Source organism: Schistocerca nitens, chromosome 5, assembly GCF_023898315.1.
Source record: "Schistocerca nitens isolate TAMUIC-IGC-003100 chromosome 5, iqSchNite1.1, whole genome shotgun sequence".
In the NCBI taxonomy this organism is placed as follows: Eukaryota; Metazoa; Arthropoda; class Insecta; order Orthoptera; family Acrididae; genus Schistocerca; species Schistocerca nitens.
In genome coordinates, this window is record NC_064618.1 from 421,430,471 (window position 1) to 421,450,454 (window position 19,984).

Sequence of the window (19,984 nt, forward strand, 5' to 3'; positions counted from 1 at the left end):
GCGCCGTGCAGGTGAGCGCCACAATCAGGACTGCATACGACCGAGGCACACAGGGCCAACACCCGGCATCATGGTGTGGGGAGCGATCTCCTACACTGGCCGTACACCACTGGTGATCGTCGAGGGGACACTGAATAGTGCACGGTACATCCAAACCGTCATCGAACCCATCGTTCTACCATTCCTAGACCGGCAAGGGAACTTGCTGTTCCAACAGGACAATGCACGTCCGCATGTATCCCGTGCCACCCAACGTGCTCTAGAAGGTGTAAGTCAACTACCCTGGCCAGCAAGATCTCCGGATCTGTCCCCCATTGAGCATGTTTGGGACTGGATGAAGCGTCGTCTCACGCGGTCTGCACGTCCAGCACGAACGCTGGTCCAACTGAGGCGCCAGGTGTGATCATGTGATGTATCTGACCCCAGGAATGTGTGAATAAAGTTTCCCCTTCCTGGGACAATGAATTCACGGCGTTCTTATTTCAATTTCCAGGAGTGTACATCTGAAAGCAAACACCTTGCAAGCAGGAGGGAGCGTTACGATGTGGGAGATGTTTTCGTGACGTTCTCATCATTATGAAAGGACAATAAATGAACACAAGTATGGATCTATCCTTACGGACCAAGTTTACCACTACATGCAGTTTGTTTATCCTTGACACGGTGGTATCTCCGAGAAGGACAACGCAAGGTGTGTTACACAGCTGGCAGTGTACGTCCATGGTTCGAACATCACCGGGATGTGTTTACCATAGTCACCTGACCACCAGACCTCCCGGATCTAAATGGAGTCGACAATCTGTGGGGCCCCCTCAATCGAGTTGTTCGCGCCACGAACACTCACGCGTCAGATCTAAAGCTGCTGGTCAGGCATCTGGAGTCGACATGGCTCGGTATCCCTGTCGGTACCTTCCAGAACCTCAGTCTCTCTCTTCCTGCAAAGCGCGTGCTGCAAACGTGATTATTCTGACTGGTGGTCACGTTAACGCGAATGGACACTGTAGTTTGTTCCTCATATATGTTGCATAACAACTCCACAACCAGAGAATCAGAGAAATGATAATAATACATACGGAAGTTCCTAGAGAGTCATCTTCCTCATGCGCTATTTCCTAATGGAATAGGAGACAGAATTAAGACGAACGTGTAACGTCCCGCCGAGAGGACGGTATTTAGAGGCGAAAGACAAGCCTGGATTACGAAAGAGTGGGGAAGAAAATCGGCCGTGCCCTCATCAAAGGAACCATCTCGGCATTTGCCTAGAGTGAATCCCGGGAATCACGGTAAATCTGAATGTGAACAGCCGGACGAGCATTTGAACCGTCCTCCTCCTGAATACATCTCCAGTGTAGTAAGCACTGCTCCAGCCCATTCGGTAATGGAACAGAGAAGGCGTAAAATGATAATCGTATCAGAGGCCCTCGTCGCTACACACCATACGATGGCTTGAGGAATAGAGATGTAGAAGCGGAATCAAAATTAGAACCTGACTTATACAAATGTGCAGAAGACTTTGTAGTCATTGCAGCCGCAGCTTGGATATATCGCAGCGCGGAGTGGTCGCGCTGCGTAGGGCGCCATGTCACGAAGTGTGCGGCCGCTCCTGCCAGAGGTTCCAGCCCTCCCTCGGGCATGGGTGCGTGTGTTGTTCTTAGCGTAAGTTAGTGTGTAAGTCTAGGGAATGATGATTGCCACAGTTAGACCCCTTAGGAATTCACACACATTTTAACATTTTCGTGGATATATCATTTTGAAGATAAAACCGCTTTAGCTGTAAGTACTTCATTTTTTTCTCATCAACATCGTTGGTTGCAGATGACAAACTACCTGTAATAATTAACACAAAAGTGATCCAGAAGATTCATGTTCACCAAATGTAAAGGTATTTACAAAAGGAAACGGTCTGTGGTTTGAATAAAATGCACGTAATTTTTTAATCATTTAACAAAATGTTCACATTGCAGAGTAAATAAAAACGAAAACCGACTGGTGATGGCATAGTGGTGCCGAAATATGTTTGGGTAGTGAGAAAAACAGTGTTTTGCGTAACTGGCAGACCTCACATCCAAAAATTTTAACTGCAAACACGGCCAAACAAGGATCTGCAAATCAAAAAGATGGATATTCATTTATAAGCGCGACAGGTTTAGTAGTATTTAGCTGCTTATCAGGTTCAATGAAATCAGGTCATTTTCTGATTTATCAGCATGTAGCTGCACCATTAGGTTAAGTAAAATTAAGCCATTTTCTGATCAGAACATGACTTAATTTGTAATATCTCTTTATATTCGATGAATTATTCTGATGCAATTCTACCCTTGAATGACATTTACTACTCGCAGAATCCATGCGCAAAGTAGTTTCATGCAATAGCTATGTCATGAGCGCATAATTATTCTTTGTAGTACTCTCTCTGGTGGTTGTTAGAAAAAAGCTTCCGAGATTGTCTTCGTGCCGATTAGCCTGAACATTGTTAGAAGAATTGTAATCTGAATATTGAGATTTATGTCAAAAGATAACTGATACGAAATTGTACGATTAAAAGGGAAATATATATATATATATATATATATATATATATATATATATATATATATATATATATATATTGCTCCTTCATACAAAAGGTGTGTATTTGACATCTGAGAATTAATGATATTCATCTATATATTGCGTAGTTGTTAATCAGAAGGGAACTTCCGAAAGACTGGATACGAACCTGCATTTAATAATCCAAGAGCTCCATTACTTCATCGGAAGGTTAAACTTCATCAAAGCCAAATATCCGCTTGATCTGAGGTTTCCCGACTGATTATACAACGCTCCCACAATTACGAGGCATTTTATTTGTACAGATTAGCAGACCGCCGCAAAGCACGAGCCTGCAGAGAAGAAGAATCATTGCCTGATTTCATTCTAACAAGTAAAATTTGTGAATCATTTTGAGTGACTGAGCTATGACTGTGTTTCCTATTATGAATGATTGATTGCTCGAACGAATTGAGAACTACATAATTACATAATTACATAGATAGGAGGACAAATTACAAATTTTATTGCACCTGTTGATGCAACAGAATGCTGCGAAACCGGTCGTGCTTATAAGTGAAATACTTAGAGGAGAAACGGTTTTATCTTAAAAAGGTGTAGTGGTAACAGGGAGCAATCAGCACTTTTAGCTATGCAAAAAGTATATTTCAGAAATATCGGAGATACAACTTGCGAGCGAGTAGATCTTCAGCGGTCCCAGGGCTTGTCGACGGCGTTGCCGGGCTTGAGCTCGCCCTGCGCCCTCACGAAGCTGCAGCCGTCGAAGGGCACGGCGCCCGTGCAGCGGCCCTTCATGCCGTGGCGCTGGCGCGCGCGCTCCAGGTTGTCCTCGATCTGCTTGCACACCTCCTTGGTCTCGTCATCGGTGGCGCGGTTCTTGAGCAGCCAGCGCAGGTCGGGCAGCGAGATGGACTCGTCGATGCAGTCGATGACCACGGGCGACGCCACGTCGCACGTCAGCGACTGCAGCAGCCGCAGCGCAGTCAGCCGCGGCTCGGGCGCCGTGTCGCTTCGCATCACGTAGCCCAGCGCCTGCACCAGCTTCTCCGCGTGGTCCTGCCGTCACAGAGAGCACAGCGCCGTGCTGAGGGCGAGCGGCGGTGCGTTAGATCTCGTCTACGAAGGAACTTCAAGAAATGTACTGACGTATAAAATGCATGTTTGACCATCAGCTGCCTTTTAATTTAAAACCCACATATCGACCGATTTAAGTCGCAGACCATCTTCACAGATTCTGTCAAAAAATGCAAAAGTATACATGTGGTATACAGGAAATGTGAGAAATTATTTTCTAAGGAAGTGCAAAATGTACATGAATACTTACGGAGTTAAAATAGTTTAAGGCACAACATCACATCTGTCATTCCATAAATAATGGCCACATCTCCCAGGTAGAGAATGCCTTGAATTCCAGTATAACACTGTAAGGTGTATGCTTCGCCGGCGATGGGCGAGGCATGACAGAATCTCTGACCAGAGAGTAGTTTATTGTTAGTTGTTGCTTGTCGCGAGTCTGCGCTAGTCTGCGCGAGTCTGCAGTAGTAGTCTGTCTGCGCTTGTCTGAGCGAGTCTGCAGTAGTAGCCAGTCGGATACAGTAGTAGTCTGCGGGAGTCGGCATGCGTCGGCTGTGTGCTCTGGTCGCGACTCTGGTCAGGACTCTGGAGGATGAGTATTGTTGTAGAAGGTAAAGAAGCAGCCTTGCGCATATTTAATAATGTATGTTAATTGTAATTTAATTTGTTCAGAAAAAATGCCCCAATAACAATTTTTTTATAAAGTAACTCTTTTAAAGAAAAGTATTCATTTCAATTTAAAGAATTTTTCCACTCTTTTGAAGAAAAAGCATTCATTTAAATTTAAAGAATATTTCCTATGCATTCCTTCCAAGAATAAAAAAAAAAAAAAAAAATACGCCAGCATTGCACGAAGCTGTGTCGTTAAATAAGAGCAGATATAGTTGCAGTTTATTGAGGTAAGAATTTTGCTTTTGTTATTCAGAATACAGGGCCGAAGGTCAGCGCTGCTGTCCTTATAAAATTTACCAGATATTATTATTTCTGTTAGGAGGTTACATTTCGTTCATGGTTCATTATTTCATTAATATTATTGTTGGTTTATGGTCAATTTTCATTCCTTAGTTTTTGTGGCGAGGTTACGCATGGTTCCATTTCACATTTTTTATTTAACATATTTTTGCTGGGAGGTTATATTTGGCTCCATTTCGATTTTTATTTAACAAAATTTCGTGTGGAGAGGTTACACTTGGCTCCATTTTCTTGTTTTTCATTTAACATTTTTGCGGAGAGGTTACACTTGGCGACATCCGGACCAGGATCGTATTTCTTTGTGAATCTTCTGATAAGTAGTTATATATCTGCTCTTATTTACTTAAACGTAGTTTGCATCTGGCGCAACGCATTTACTAATTTGTCACTCTTTCTTCCACAGATCATCGGCAATTTGTTGCTCTTTGTTATAATTGTGTTTGTTGCATTTTGCATTGTCCTTGTTTCATTTGTGAATAATTTCGATTAGTGAAAAATGCCGCGAAAAACTGTTAACAGTACATCGCGATGTATAATGAGTGAAACAGCCGAGTCAAATAATATGACCGATAGTACTTGCGAGACGCAGTGTAATGATGACAATCCTCCATTTACAGACAATCAGTGCGTACCGACCACTAATATTGATTTTGATCCTAGTGATGAGCAAATAAATTCAATTGTGTCGTCTGTTAATTTAATGACAATGGATGACGCGGGACGTTCTGTTATAATGAACGCTGCCCAGATTGACACACCCGGTTTGCAAAATTTACGTAATGAACAGACAAATTTTTCTAACGAAAAAGAACAGTGTAATCAGAGTACGACAGATTTATTTAATTCCGGTGTAGTGACTAACAGTGCACATCTGATTAGCAAACATTTTCAAGAATCACAGAATAGCCAAATGGTTACAGAAAACGTGACAATTGTAGATACGCCATTAAACAGCACAGAGAATAGAGTAGGTAATATCGGCTTGGATCAAATTATGGCAATATTGCTACAATATAGTGAAAATTTCAAACAGCTTAATGAAATTAGTGAACAGAACAAACAACTTAATGAAGAACAAGACAACTTTAATGAAAATTCCAAACAACTTAGTGAACAGATCTAACAGCTTAATGAAAAATAAGATAACCTTAATGAAAATTTCAAACAACTTAATGAAAAACATGACAACCTTAATGAAAAATTAGACAACAATTCCAGACAGCTTAGTGAACAGATTACAGCCGTTGCCGCGCAGTGTCATGATACTAAAGAACAATTACGTGTGGAAATTGAGGCTTGCGCTAGGAAAAGTAGTGAAGAAATTAGATCTGTTGCTCAAGAATTAAGGGATATGCAAACAGCTACAACAGAATCACTTAGAGGCGAAATTAGTGCAGTCGGTAAACAATGCTCTGAAAAAGCAACACAGTTACGCGACGAGTTTAAATTGATGACAGCAGAACTTTCGCGCACACTGGATACAAAAATAGACGCGAAATTCGACCAACAGAACAGTCAAATTGACGAACGTTTTAATCACCACCTACAAAACAGTGAAACGCGTTTCCGTAAATTTATACAGGAACAAAATAAAGTAAAACGACAAGTCATGGAAACAATTACTGCACAGAGACAGGAAGATAAACGTAAATTGTTTGCGAAAGCAAAAACATACGTAGACAACAATATTGCTACAGTATCGGACGAAATTAATACCATCAAACAGTTGAACACCGAATTGCGTGATGAAATATCCGATATTGAATCAAAAACAGATACACACACACAGTAGATTTTCAAACAGTAACCGACAGACTCGAACAATTAGAACTAACACAGGATTCCGATGTCATCAAAGCTGACGTTAAAAAATTGAACGAAACCACACGTAAAATACAAAAACAAATTAATGCTTCTGACACTAAAAACGATGATCATGTAAAAATACTGACTGAAAAATATGATGAATTGGCCAGTCGTATTGACGTTATTGAAAGTAATAATGACAGCAAATCAGACGACACTTCACCGATTTCGTTTAATCAAACACCTGAATTCCAAAATTTACAGCAGACGTTCAGTGAGATAGATTCGTCTAATAATACATTACGCAGAAAATTGGCAACTTTACAGCAAGAGGTAACAGAGATGAGAAATGTTTCAGCGTTTAATACATCACAGCAGACGCCACTTTGTGAACATTTGTCAGACTGACACAGCCAGTATAATTTAGGTAATTTACACAGAGTACGTGAGTTAGATTCCGAACAGTAACAGACAAATAGATTCTCATACAATCGTGAACCTGTTCAGACGTACAGAGACGATAATTTTGATTATAAGCATTTCTATCTGTGAGAAAATTTAAAGTATTTAAAAATGACGGAACACAGATTCACCCCCTGGATTGGATACAACAATTTAGCTTTGCTTTTCCACCGACTTGGCCTGTAACGCACAAACTTGAATTTATTTGCAGTTTTTTGGAAGGCGAACCGGACTCATATGAGACCGATCGCGAGACAATGCTACTCGGTAGAAGAATTTCAGAATGCTTTTCTGTCAGCGTACTGGTCGAAGACGACACAGCGCGGAATTAAGGATCAATTAATTAGTTTACCGAATTATGAGAACTCAAATTTTCCCAGTGTCACACAATTTTTTGAACACATGGTCCAACAAAACCAGTACTTAAGTGAACCATACAGCGAATCTGCACTTATTCAATTATGTATTTCTAAATTACCACGGTCATTAAAAGTGTCACTTTTAACGGGTCAGCAAAAAGAAAATATTTCGGCATTCAGAGATCTGTTACATCTTTTGGAAGTGCAACAATCGGATTATTCCTTTATAAATAAAAATTTTTCGTGTAATAACCAAGGTCAACAAACATACAGCAATTACGATCAGCCACGCAATTTCAATAGCAAAGCCAATAGACGCTTCAGGAACGAAAACTACCAGAACTTTAATAACAGACAAAATTTCAATTATTAGTATGGACAAAATTATCAGCAAGAGGAACCACATTTTGGTAACAATAGACGTTTTTCTCCGCAACAGCAACAAAACCAACCGGTTAGCATACCTAACCAACAATGTAATGCACAGGGTCAACCAAGCTTTAATGTTTCACCGCGTACACGTATAGCGTCGGCCCCAGCAAATAGTAACGCACAGCAACAAGGAAATCAGTACGTACAGAAAACACACTATATCAACTCCTATCGCAATGCACCATATAGAAATGACTATCATGACAGACGTAAAAATAATGAGCACAATTTTCAGCGTACATTTAGTAACAGTCGGCCTTATCAGCAGCAAGAACATCCGCCATAACATATAATCATGAATGAACCAGACAGTAGGTATCATCCAGAGCGTAATACGTCTGATAGAAATAATAGAACAGTACAAATAGTGGAAATGCCACAGCATCCTCCTGAAAATAATAACACGTCAGACCGAATTTGACTAGATACAGTACAGGTTGCATCTTCCAGCAACGTAAGCAATACTTCAGATACACAGAATGTTGTTCACGAAAATGTTATTACTTTTGACGACATCCGAGACACTCTTTTGCAGGAAAGACCAGTTGTTCAAAAAACTATTTCACACCCTGTCATCGAAGTTAAAATTGGATCATCGAAATTTTCAGCAGTAATCGATTCTGGATCACCTATGTCGGTTATTAATGAAGAAACTTTCAACGAGTGTAACAAAGAGAATACCTATCCTACGTTACCATTAGGTAAAACAAAAGTAAAAGGAGCAGTATCGAGTAAAGGAGTAGATGTAAAATTACAGACACATTTATCATTTTGTATTGCAGGTCATACATTTCACTCAAATTTTTGGATTATTCCGTTATTGACGACAGACATTATTTTAGGTACGAATTTTCTGGTACAACACGATGCCATTATTGACTTTCAAAATTCCTATTTAATGTTGGAGGATGAAAATGTACAACTGGCTTTAGAATTTCAGCACTCTTTATCTGCAGAAGACCAAACAATTATTCGTACAGAGGTCATTTCCGCAACACGTAACATAGACTGTAATTCCACATTGTTTACAGATACGTACGTACACAACTATAATACTCCAGACGAAGCTGAGTATGACGTCATACAGACGATTTCTGATAAAGTTAAACAGATCAGTGCAAATACAGACGACGAACGCACGCAACTACACAAAATTCTTTTACAGCAAGCTCCAGTTTTTGACAACGTTCCTGGTACTATGTCCGGTTTTATGTATGAATTTCAAGTTAAGCAGCACGACACATTTAAAGCCAAGCATTATCGCATTCCGTATATTAGTAGAGAACAAGTTAAGAAAGAATTGCAAGCTATGTTTGACCAGGGAATTATTGAACCGGCAGTTAGTCCGTACATAAACCCGCTCCATATTGTTAAGAAAAAGGATGGCTCCCTTCGCCTCGTACTTGATTCGCGTCACATCAATGACATTATTATTAATGAAACAGATCGCCCACAGACACTAGAAGAACTTCTACAGAAATTTCATGGTTCTGCTATTTATTCCACATTAGATTTGAAATCGGGATTTTGGCCAATTCAGCTCCATACGAACTGCAGAAAGTACACAGCATTTTTCTGTTTTGGTGACTGGTATCAATTTTGCAAATTACCGTTCGGTTTAACAATTTCTTCGGCAGCTTTTATTCGCGGTTTGAATACAATACTTCCGACAGAACTTAAAGACAGAATCACAACGTACGTAGACGACATTCTTATTGCAGAAGCTAACTGGTCTGAACACAATCTGATTCTTGAACAACTGTTGCAAACTTTTCGTGCACAAGGACTTCCAGTTAATCTCAGTAAATCGCACTTTGGTAAAACTTCTATTAAATTTCTTGGACATGTAATTTCAGTAGAGGGCATTACGCCTGGTCCGGAAAAACTTCAAGCTTTACGTGACATTACTGTTCCTACGACGAAGAAACAACTACGCAGTTTTTTGGGTTTAATTAACTTTTTTCGTAAATTTATTCATTACTGTGCTTTAGACACCCCTAGATTATGTCAATTGACAGGTAAAAACACTATTTGGTCCTGGGATAGGCAAGCACATTCTGAATTTGTGAACCTGAAAGAAGCCTTGTTGAATGCACCACTTTTATCGCACCCAGATCTTACCAGAAATTTTTCCATTGCCACAGACAGTTCTAACACCGCTTTAGGAGTACACATTTTTCAGGAAATTGAAGAAGATGGTTCTACAGTAATTAATAACATCGCTTTTGCTAGTCGCATTCTGTCAGCTGCTGAACGTAATTATTCTGTTACAGAACTTGAAACATTATGTGTTGTATGGGCTTTTACGAGATTTCGGCATTTTCTTTATGGAAGACATACCACCTTTTACACAGACCATAGAGCTATACAGTTTTTACTTTCGGCTAAATTTACACACGACAGATTAAGTAGGTGGAAACTTTATTTGCAGGAATTTAATTTTATAATTGTTCACATTCCTGGCACACAAAATATTGTAGCAGATGCACTATCCCGTTCTCTCAGCAACAATCAGCAAGACATCGCAACCACCTTCTGCAAAGCAAATTTCAGCGTCATGTACATTCAACAAGTTGCATTTGAAAATTTCATTTCGTCGTCATTACAAGACATAGCACAAGAGCAGAGTAAAGACAACGTATGGAAAGAGATTAAACACCTTTGGCAAGATAGGAATAATGTTACCATTAGAAACCATTACACTGTACGCAATTACATTCTGTTTCGCCGCTCTCATCCTGACAGCAACAATTGGTTATTATGCATTCCTGACGAACTTGTTAACAAATTAATCTGGTATACTCATTTAAGTTACGCACATTACGGAGCTAGAAAATGTTTTCTTATACTGAGGCAGAACTGTTATTTTGCCAGCATGGAGAAACGTATACGACGAGTTTTAGCGTCATGTAAAATCTGCCAGAAAGCTATATCAGATAAGACTTCACATATTCCTCCATTACATCCCATTGTACCTGTTAAATTGAGACATATGGCCGCTGTAGACATTTTTGGTCCGATTCCCAGAACTAACAGAGGTTTTTGCTACATCTTTGTCGCTGTTGAACTCACTTCAAAATTTGTTACCTTCACTCCGTTACGCAAAGCTACTGCTAAAACTATTTCGAAAGCATTTGTAAAACATTTTCTATTTCATGTAGGGCATGTGTTGAAAGTAATTTCCGACAATGGATCACAGTTTCGATCTGCTATATGGACACGTATGTTACAAGCTAGAAACATTTCTCCGATCTATATATCCAGGTACCATGCTTCTTCGAACCCTTGTGAACGATTAATGAAAGAAGTTGGTAAACTGTGTAGAAGTTACTGCCATAAAAAACATATTGATTGGGACACACACATACTCTCATTCCAAGATTTAATTAATTCCATACCGAATGAATCTACTATGCTATCTCCGTCTGTTATACTGAAAAATGTTGAACCACCTAACAAAATTAGAGAATTAGTAACATTTCCTACATCTCTTCGACTACGACACCATGAAATAATTGACATTGCGCTGAACAACATCAAACGTGCCGCAGAACGACGGAGAAGACAGCAAAAACAGGTTTGTACACGCCGTGACCTACACATTGGACAGAAGATATTAGTACGTACACACTATTTATCCAACAAAGGAAAGAGTAGATGCAGTAAATTTGAGCTTCTATACGCAGGTCCATATCGAATTCGCAGCATTCCTCACCCCAATGTAGTACACGTCGAAACTTTGAGAACCAGAAAAACCAAAGGGAACCACCACGTATCCAACATCAAACCTTTTATTGAATGAACATACTTTATGATTTATCGCACTGTAATGCCATTTCCTAATTTTTTATGACCACTTATGCAATTATATTCACATGAACACTTACTGATGATTATCGTATTTTTTCTTGGCAAGTGCCCGGCAAGGTAAGGTTAGCAGGTTGCTTTTCTTGTCGTTACACATCAGACCGTGCATATTTTTTCAGATGAACTAATACATTTTATGACCACTTATGCAATTATATTTATGTGATTACTTACTGATGATTGTCGTATTTTTTCTTGGCAAGTGCCCGGCAAGGTAAAGTTAGCAGGTCGCTCTTCTTGTCGTTACACCTCAGACCGTGCATATTTTCCATTTTTCATGTATGTATGATTGTTTTCCTGTTTTGTTTGTATGCACTATCTAATATTTAAGATATAACAAACACCAGTTGACTTTGACATTTTTTCCTTATGATATCTCAACTTCGTGACTATTTTGCACTTTTTGTTTTTGCTGCTACATTGTGATACTCTGTGCATATTTTTGCACCTGCACACTGTCTATGTTTTTGACATATTACGTTTTCTGTCATGCTATGCTGTATGCTCAATTATGTTACTATAAACCAGTTTTTATTTAGTGGATATATGATTTAAATGCAAGACATTAATCTTTGTTCATCATTTTCAGAAAGAAATAACGTGTAAAAGAAATAAATTAAACAGAAATGGGAATTTCACCTTCGGAATGAACGAAAGAAGATGCAATACCTCATGTCAAAGAGTAAATGGATCAGAATTAACAAGCATTAACAAGAATATACTATACACATTGTAGAATAGCAGTCTTCACTACTTTTTTCTTTCAGAATACGAGGCGATTGATGCAGACTGTCAGACAGAACTACACATCTTAGTGTTAGTGATGAAATATGGTAGAAATAAGGAATAGTTGTATAATGAATAATGAAGTGACTTTTTTTGCAGATGATAATGAATGGTGATGAATAATGATGAAGAATATGCTAATATGGATAATGAAGTTTTTCTTTGCAGATGAAAATAACCATGAAGTTTATATATTTACTGTTAGTTAAGAAATGCTATGTAGTTATTTAAGTATTTGTTGCAGTTCGTTTTGACAGTATGCCTTATGTCACATGGTATGACGACTGCAGGTTTTGGAAAGGACAGCTAGAGAACATATATATTTTATACACATTTCACTACCTGTTAATTCGAAGTTCACTACTTTTCAGCATAATATGCGTTTATTCTTTCAGTTTAATAATACATTTTGTATTTTTTGCAGGAGAAATTATTCATGAAATTAATGTGCTATAAGCAGTTGGTCATTAAACCTCTATCATTTATAAATGTGATCTCATATACTGCCTTTGTTTCATAACCTTGCTACAGCTGACTCATGACGAATGACGTTACACATCTTCATTTGCAGCAATAACTCAAAAGCAAACAAAGTAATTACCAGTCCCAAATAATGCTACTAGTTTAAGAGAGTTCTGAATAATACTGATCAGCTCTGAATAGTATGTCACTTCAATAATGACTTCTGAATAATACAAACAAAAAAAAATGCTTTGTAACTGGCTAATGAATGCCACTGTTTATTGTAATAAGATTAGCTATGATGCCAATGATTACTATAATTAGATTAATTATGTATAAATGCTATGCCAATAATTAACTCATTTTTGAGTAATGACTTCTGAATAATACAAAAAAAAATACTTTGTAACTGGCCAATGAATGCCACTGTTTATTGTGATAAGATTACTTATGATGCCCATGATTATTAATTATGTATAAATGCTATGCCAATAATTAACTCTTTTTCAATAATGACTTCTTAATAATACAAAAAAATGCTTTGTAACTGGCTAATGAATGCCACTATTTATTGTAATAAGATTACTTATGATGCCCATGATTACTAATTATGTATAAATGCTATGCCAATAATTAACTCATTTTGAGCAATGACGCTTTGTAACTGGCCAATGAATGCCACCGTTTATTGTAAAAAGATTACTTATGATGCCCATGATTACTAATTATGTATAAATGCAATGCCAATAATTAACTCATTTTGAGTAATGACTTCTGAAGAATACAAAAAAAAAAAATGCTTTGTAACTGCCAATGAATGCCACTGTTTATTGTAATAAGATGGCCAATGAGTGCCAATGACTACTATAATTAAGCTAATTATGTTAATACTATGCCATTCATTAGCTTTTGTTTTGAATGATGACTTCTGATGGTTTGTAACTGGGCAATGAGTGCCAATAATTACTATATTCAGTTAATTTTATGAACATTATTCTGTAATACTACATACATGGTACAGAAATGTTCAGTAACTGGTTGATGAGTGCCACCAATTACTCAAATCAGTTGTTAGACTAGTGTAATTCTCAATGAAGAGTACTATGTGACTTAATGTCCTTCACCTTCTGACCTAATTACCAGAAATTACTGCAATACCCATTTGTCCTGTCTATCCTCATGATCATGGAGCACTATATTTGGTTTTTGCACTAATTCTACGTTGGTCTACTTTACAAGAACATGGTGTTGACACGACATGCTGTCCACCACCTTGAGCGATGGAGATGTTATTATGGTCCCACTGTTTGGTGTACCTAGTGTACCACAAAAATGACAGCATGGAATATTATTACGACATTTCAGTGTCTTGGCTACACTGATTAATACTTAAAGCAAAAGAGCTTCAGATTCTCTCACATGGTGTTGTGCTTCTGTAGAAAGATATGGACTTTCAGTGCAGCTGCGTGCAACCTAAAGTGCTACAACCATGACGCAATCCTTCCCATTCCTTTCCTAATTCTTGTAAAATGAAAAAGACATATACTGTGCGTGTGCACTTCCTTTCATTTGTTAACAAGATCAGTTGTCCTAAAAATACTAAAGACTTCTATAGTGCATGTGCACTTTATTTCACTCCTTAATATGTTTATTTGTTGTAAAAAAATATTAGAGAGTTTTACAGTGCGTGTGCACTTTTGCCATTTGTTAATATATTTTGTACTCATTGTGTAACTTCAGTGCGTGTGCACTTTTGTCATTTGTAAATATTTGTTGTAAAAATATTAGAGAGTTTTACAGTGCGTGTGCACTTTATGCCATTTGTACTCATTACGTATACATTTTGTGATTCCCAGATATGTTTTGTATTACAGTGTGTGTGCACTTTCGTCATTTTGTTAACATGATTTGTATTCATTGCTTATACATTTTGTGATTTGCTGATATGTTCTGAACTACAGTGCGTGTGCACTTTTGTCATTTCTCAATATGATTTGTACTCGTTGCCTATACATTTGTGATTTCCTGAAATGTTCACTGCTACAGTGCGTGTGCACTTTTGCCATTTGTTAATATGTTTTGTACTCATTGTATATTCATTTTGTCTTTGCTTGATATCTTCTGTACTCAGTGCGTGCGCACTATATTTTATTTCATGTTCTGCACTTATATATATGTAAATATTCTGTGATTCTAAAGTTAATTAATTAAGAAAAAATTGTTGCTCATGGCAAGTCCAATTGACTCACCATCGCTGCCAAATTTTTGCCCCCCCCCCCCCCCCCCCCAGTGGAGGGTTGTGTAAGGTGTACGCTTCGCCGGCGATGGGCGAGGCATGACAGAATCTCTGACCAGAGAGTAGTTTATTGTTAGTTGTTGCTTGTCGCGAGTCTGCGCTAGTCTGCGCGAGTCGACAGTAGAAGTCAGTCGGATACGATAGTAGGGAGTCGGCATGCGTCGGCTGTGTGCTCTGGTCGCGACTCTGGTCAGGATTCTGGAGGATGAGTATTGTTGTAGAAGGTAAAGAAGCAGCCTTGCGCATATTTAATAATGTATGTTAACTGTAATTTAATTTGTTCAGAAAAAATGCCCCAATAATAATTTTTTTACAAAGTAACTCTTTTAAAGAAAAGTATTCATTTCAATTTAAAGCATTTTTCCACTCTTTTGAAGAAAAAGCATTCATTTCAATTTAAAGAATATTTCCTATGCATTCCTTCCAAGAATCAAAAAAAAAACAAAAAATATACGCCAGCATTGCACGAAGCTGTGTCGATAAATAAGAGCAGATATAGTTGCAGTTTATTGAGGTAAGAATTTTGCTTTTGTTATTCAGAATACAGGGCCGAAGGTCAGCGCTGCTGTCCTTATAAAATTTACCAGATATTATTATTTCTGTTAGGAGGTTACGTTTCGTTCATGGTTCATTATTTAATTAATATTATTGTTGGTTTATGGTCAATTTTCATTCCTTAATTTTTGTGGCGAGTTTACACATGGTTCCATTTCACATTTTTATTTAACATATTTTTTCTGGGAGGTTAAATTTGGCTCCATTTCGATTTTTATTTAACAAAATTTCGTGTGGAGAGGTTACACTTGGCTCCATTTTCTTGTTTTTCATTTAACATTTTTGCGGAGATGTTAAAACACACAGAACTTCGCAAGGCAGCCATACTGATGACATGCACAAGGCATTTTACACTGTACCACACAAGCAGCTTGTAGTGAAATTGCGTGCTTATGGAATATCGTCTCAGTTATGCGACTGACGGCTGGTCCCGGCGGAGGTTCGAGTCCTCCCTCGGGCACGGGTGTGTGTGTTTGTCCTTAGGATAATTGAGGTTAAGTAGTGTGTAAGCTTAGGGACTGATGACCTTAGTAGTTAACTCTCATAAGATTTCACACATTTTTTATGCGACTGGATTCGTGATTTCCTCTCAGAGAGATCACAGTTCGTACTAATTGACGGAAAGTGATCGACTAAAATAAAGACGATTTTGGCGTCTCCAAAGGTAGTTTTATATGCCCTTTGCTTTTCCTTATGTACCGTGTGATCAAAAAGTCAGTATAAATTTGAAAACTTAATAAACGACGGATTAATGTAGATAGAGAGGTAAAAATTGACACATATGCTTGGAATGACATTGGGTTTTATTAGAACAAAAAAAAAAACAAAGTTCATAAAGTGTTCGACGGGTGGCGCTGGACAGAAAAGGTCAGTGACTGTGCATGACAGTCGTGTATAAAAGGAGCTGTAATGAGAGAAAGAATCAGATGCGCCAGCAGTCGCAGAATGTTGACTTAACTTGAAAAGGCGCTTTTGGTGAAGCTGTATTATCAGAATGGGGAATGTGCTAGTTCAGCGTTACGATCCTATCGCCATAGGAAGGGGATTCGAACGGGTAAAGGCCCGTTGACAAATGCAGCTGTGGCGAGAATGATTTCGGAGTTCGAAGCCACGGGTTGTTTAGACGATAGACCCCGTAGTGGTCGACCGAGCACAAGGCTTTATGCTGCTGAGACAGCACAGGAAGAAATGGAGACTGTAGCGGGTTCGTCTATGCACGAGGAAGTCAGCGCTCGTGCAGTCGCACGTCGCACCGGCGTTCCATACACTACTATTTGGTTGACACTGAGGCGTACCCTCCGATGCTATCCGTACAAAATCCATCGGTATAATGAACTGTAACCTGACGATTTAGTGAAGCGGAAGGCATTTGAGGTGTGGGCGTTTCAAAAGATGGCGGGAGATGACGATTGGTTGAGTAACGTGTTGTGGACCGACGAAGCTCATTTCACGCTCCGAGGGTCTGTCAACGCCCACAACTGCAGAATTTGGGCTACCGAAAATCCTAGAACTGTCGTGGAAACTCCATTGCACGACGATAAAGTCACGGTATTTGGCCTTTTTTCTTCTGCTTTGTCTTACTTTGTTATGCTAATTATTGCTATTCTGATCAGATGAAGCGCCATCTGTCGGACATTTTTTGAACTTTTGAATTTTTTTGGTTCTAATAAAACCCCATGTCCTTCCAAGCATGTGTGTCAATTTGTACCTCTCTATCTACATTATTCCGTGATTTATTCAGTTTTCAAATTTATACCGACTTTTTGATTACGCGGTAGTTTAAGGCACAACATCACATCTTTCATTACATAAATAATGGCGTACATAATCGACAAGTACGCCAAAGAAGAAGAGATAGAACTACAATGGACATGTTATTCCATGGACTCTTGCGCTTCTATGCATGAACTATCTTTCCTTTGTCTTTCGCTTATCTTACCTGCTTGGATTCGGACCTGGGAGGACGTTCTTGTGTAAAGCTCATCTTTCTGTACCAGCTGATAATGTAAGTTGTACTTTTGAAAAACATAATGGTTATTTTGCCAAAAGAATTTGGTGTATTTGGTCAATCTATTGTTAGTCTGATGACTAGACTTCCTTAAGTAGATATATTAGATTAGATTAGATTAATACTTGTTCCAGAAATCATGAATACGACACTTCGAAATGATGTGGAACGTGGAACATGGGCCTCAACAAAGACTTTTAATTGTTAGGCGCCATCTCAGAAAATTCTTTAAAGTTTTTCTATTAGCTCATCTACCAGACGTGCCGTCGGTTAGGACAATTAACTTTATTTCAGATCCCACTAGACCGGAGGCAGCTACTAATAATTTAACAATTTTATTTACAGATTTTCGTTGTATGACGAGATAACATCCCAGGCAGAAAAGGTCTGGTCACAGGATTGCAGCAGTTCCATTATAGGATTTCATTTGTAGATGCTACTCTTGTTATCTTATATTGGGGAATCAAGACGAAACCACGATATGTTACGTATTACAGTAGTGTTCATCGAACACACTTGGCAAATGTTCTCTGGTGCAATAGGCACATCCGTAGTGTTGGGAATAAGAAAAGGACTTAATTATCGACGATTACGTAACTACCCTGAGAACTGAGCTAGTTACAGAGTGCTTATACACGTTGGGCTAAATTAAACAACATATTACACTGTTAATGGGTTCAAATGGCTCTGAGCACTATGGGACTCAACTTCTGAGGTCATGAGTCCCCTAGAACTTAGAACTACTGAAACCTAACTAACCTAAGGACATCACACACATCCATGCCCGAGGCAGGATTCGAACCTGCGACCGTAGCGGTCACGCGGTTCCAGACTGTAGCGCCTAGAACCGCTCGGCCACTCCGGCCGGCTCACTGTTAATAATATTTCTACACTAGTTATTTTTCTTTTATGCTGAGCCATTGCATTAATGTGTGTTTCTTTTTTGTATAAGTCACGGCTCATATTTTATTTTATTACATTACACTAATAGTCAAAAAGAAATAATTTTTTTTATTACGTTACAATGGCCACATCTCCTAAGAAGAGAATGCCATGAATTCCAATATAACACACAGAACTTCTTAAGGCAGCCATAGGAATGACATGCGCAAGTCTCTTGACACTGTACCACTCAAGCAGCTTGTAGTGAAATTGGGTGCTTATGGAATATCGTCTCAGTTATGTGACTTCCTGTCAGAGAGATCACAGTTCGTACTAATTGACAGAAAGTGGTCGGGTAGAACAAAAGCGATTTCTGGCGTTCCCAAAGGTAGTTTTATATGCCCTTTGCTATTCCTTATCTATATAAACGATTTAGGAGGCAATCTGAGCAGCCGTCTTCGGATGTTTGCAGATGATGCTGTTTATCGACTAGTAAAGTCATCATAAGATCAAAACAAATTGCAGAACTATATAGAAAGGATAACTGAATGGCGCGAAATTTGGCAATCGACACTACATAATGAAAAGTGAGAGGTCATCTACGTGAGTGCTATAAGAAATCCTTCAAACTTCGGTTACACGATGAATCAGTCTAATCTACAAATGCCGTAAATAGGACTAAATACCTAGGAAATACAATTACGAGCAATTTAAATTGGGAAGAACACGTAGAAAATGTTGTGGGGAAGGCAAACCCAAGACTTAGTTTTATTGGCAGAACATTTAAACAATGTAACTGATCTACTAAAGAGACTGCCTACACTACGCTTGTCCGTCCTCTTTTAGAATACAACTGCGCGGTGTGGGATCCTTACCAGATATGATCGACGGAGTACATCGGAAAAGTTCAAAAAGGAGGGCAGCACGTTTTGTATTACCGCGAAATAGGGGAGAGGGTATCACTGACATGATACAGTATTTGGGGTGACATCATTAAAACAAACGCGTTTTTCGTTGCGGCAGAATCTTCTCACGAAATTTTGATCCCGAAATTTCTCCTCCGAATGCGAAAATATTTTGTTGACGTCGACCTACATAGTGAGAAACGATCATCATAATAAAATAAGGGAAATCAGAGCTCGCACGGAAAGATATTTGGATGTTGGTTTTTTCTGCCCGCTGTACGAAATTGGCGAACAGAGAGTTATTCTGACGGTGAGTCGATGAATCCTTTGCCAGGCACATGAATGTGATTTGCAAAGTATCCATGTAGATGTAAATGCATAAACAGACCAGTACTGAATAGAAGATGAGAGTTATAGGTGTCACAATTGTACAAAATATTGAGGAGTTGGTCAAAGACCTTTACTATGTATTTTCGTCATATGGTACAGTTTCTTTCTAAATGCAGAGGACTGGACTATCTTTGGCAAAAATCTTTGGAATAGTTTCACATATAAACAGAAAAAAGAA

The 19,984-nt window shown here is 38.6% G+C and overlaps 1 protein-coding gene across 1 annotated transcript in view; it reads right to left on the reverse strand.

The window, feature by feature from the left end:
- Positions 1-3,237: 3,237 nt before the first annotated feature.
- Positions 3,238-19,984, reverse strand: part of LOC126260503 (heat shock factor 2-binding protein-like) — a 168,060-nt gene continuing 151,313 nt past the window's right edge. The window contains exon 5 of the mRNA XM_049957833.1: positions 3,238-3,606. Coding sequence (XP_049813790.1) covers positions 3,238-3,606 — 369 coding nt within the window. The remainder of the gene's footprint in view (positions 3,607-19,984) is intronic.